At 61.7% G+C, this 582-nt stretch overlaps 1 protein-coding gene across 1 annotated transcript in view; it reads right to left on the bottom strand.

The window, feature by feature from the left end:
* Positions 1-9: 9 nt before the first annotated feature.
* Positions 10-582, bottom strand: part of LOC104547805 (5-hydroxytryptamine receptor 3A-like) — a gene marked incomplete at its 3' end in the record, with an annotated part of 4,455 nt that continues 3,882 nt past the window's right edge. The window contains exons 8-9 of the mRNA XM_010193638.1: positions 233-495; positions 10-103 (exon numbers count right to left, since the gene is read on the bottom strand). Of these exons, the coding sequence (XP_010191940.1) occupies positions 10-103; positions 233-495 (357 nt within the window). The remainder of the gene's footprint in view (positions 104-232; positions 496-582) is intronic.

Here is a 582-nt window from a genome sequence, read left to right on the forward strand (position 1 = left end):
AGCGGGGACCCCTCCACTGGGCCAGCAGCAGCCAGAGCGGGCATTGTGCCCCCTGCCACCTCCCGGTCCCGGGGGTCCTCGCAGCCGTAGTGGTTCAGTTTGGCTGCAGGGTGAGAGAGGTAAGTGGGAAAAACTGGGATTTCTGTGGGTGACTTGGGCAAACACTGTGCAAAGAGGGGCTGTGTAGGTGGCCACATAGGACCTCGTCCCCTTCAGCTCCCATAGCCCTTACCTGTGCTGTCATTGTTCTCCCCCTGCCCGGAGATGTCCAAGCTCTGTGTTCTGCTTTGGCTGAATTTCTTCCCGTCCCGGATGCAGAGCAGGACGGTGGCTCGCTCCAGCAGCAGGCGCTTCACCCACTCGGGGACGTGGGGCTGCAGGTCTTGCTTGTGCACCAGGCGCACGATCAGGATGGTCTCGGTCAGGCTGATGACGAGCAGTGCCATGCACACCACAAAGTAGGTGCCTGTGGGGGTGCCAGCGAGGTGAGTGGCCTGCAAAGGCTCATGCGCAGAGCATGGTTCTGAGCGAGTCCTCCCTGCCCACCTTTTGAGGGCACCCATGGTTCAGACCCAGAGCTGC

The sequence above is a fragment of the Mesitornis unicolor genome, unplaced genomic scaffold (genome assembly GCF_000695765.1).
Source record: "Mesitornis unicolor isolate BGI_N332 unplaced genomic scaffold, ASM69576v1 scaffold39871, whole genome shotgun sequence".
Taxonomy (NCBI): domain Eukaryota; kingdom Metazoa; phylum Chordata; class Aves; order Mesitornithiformes; family Mesitornithidae; genus Mesitornis; species Mesitornis unicolor.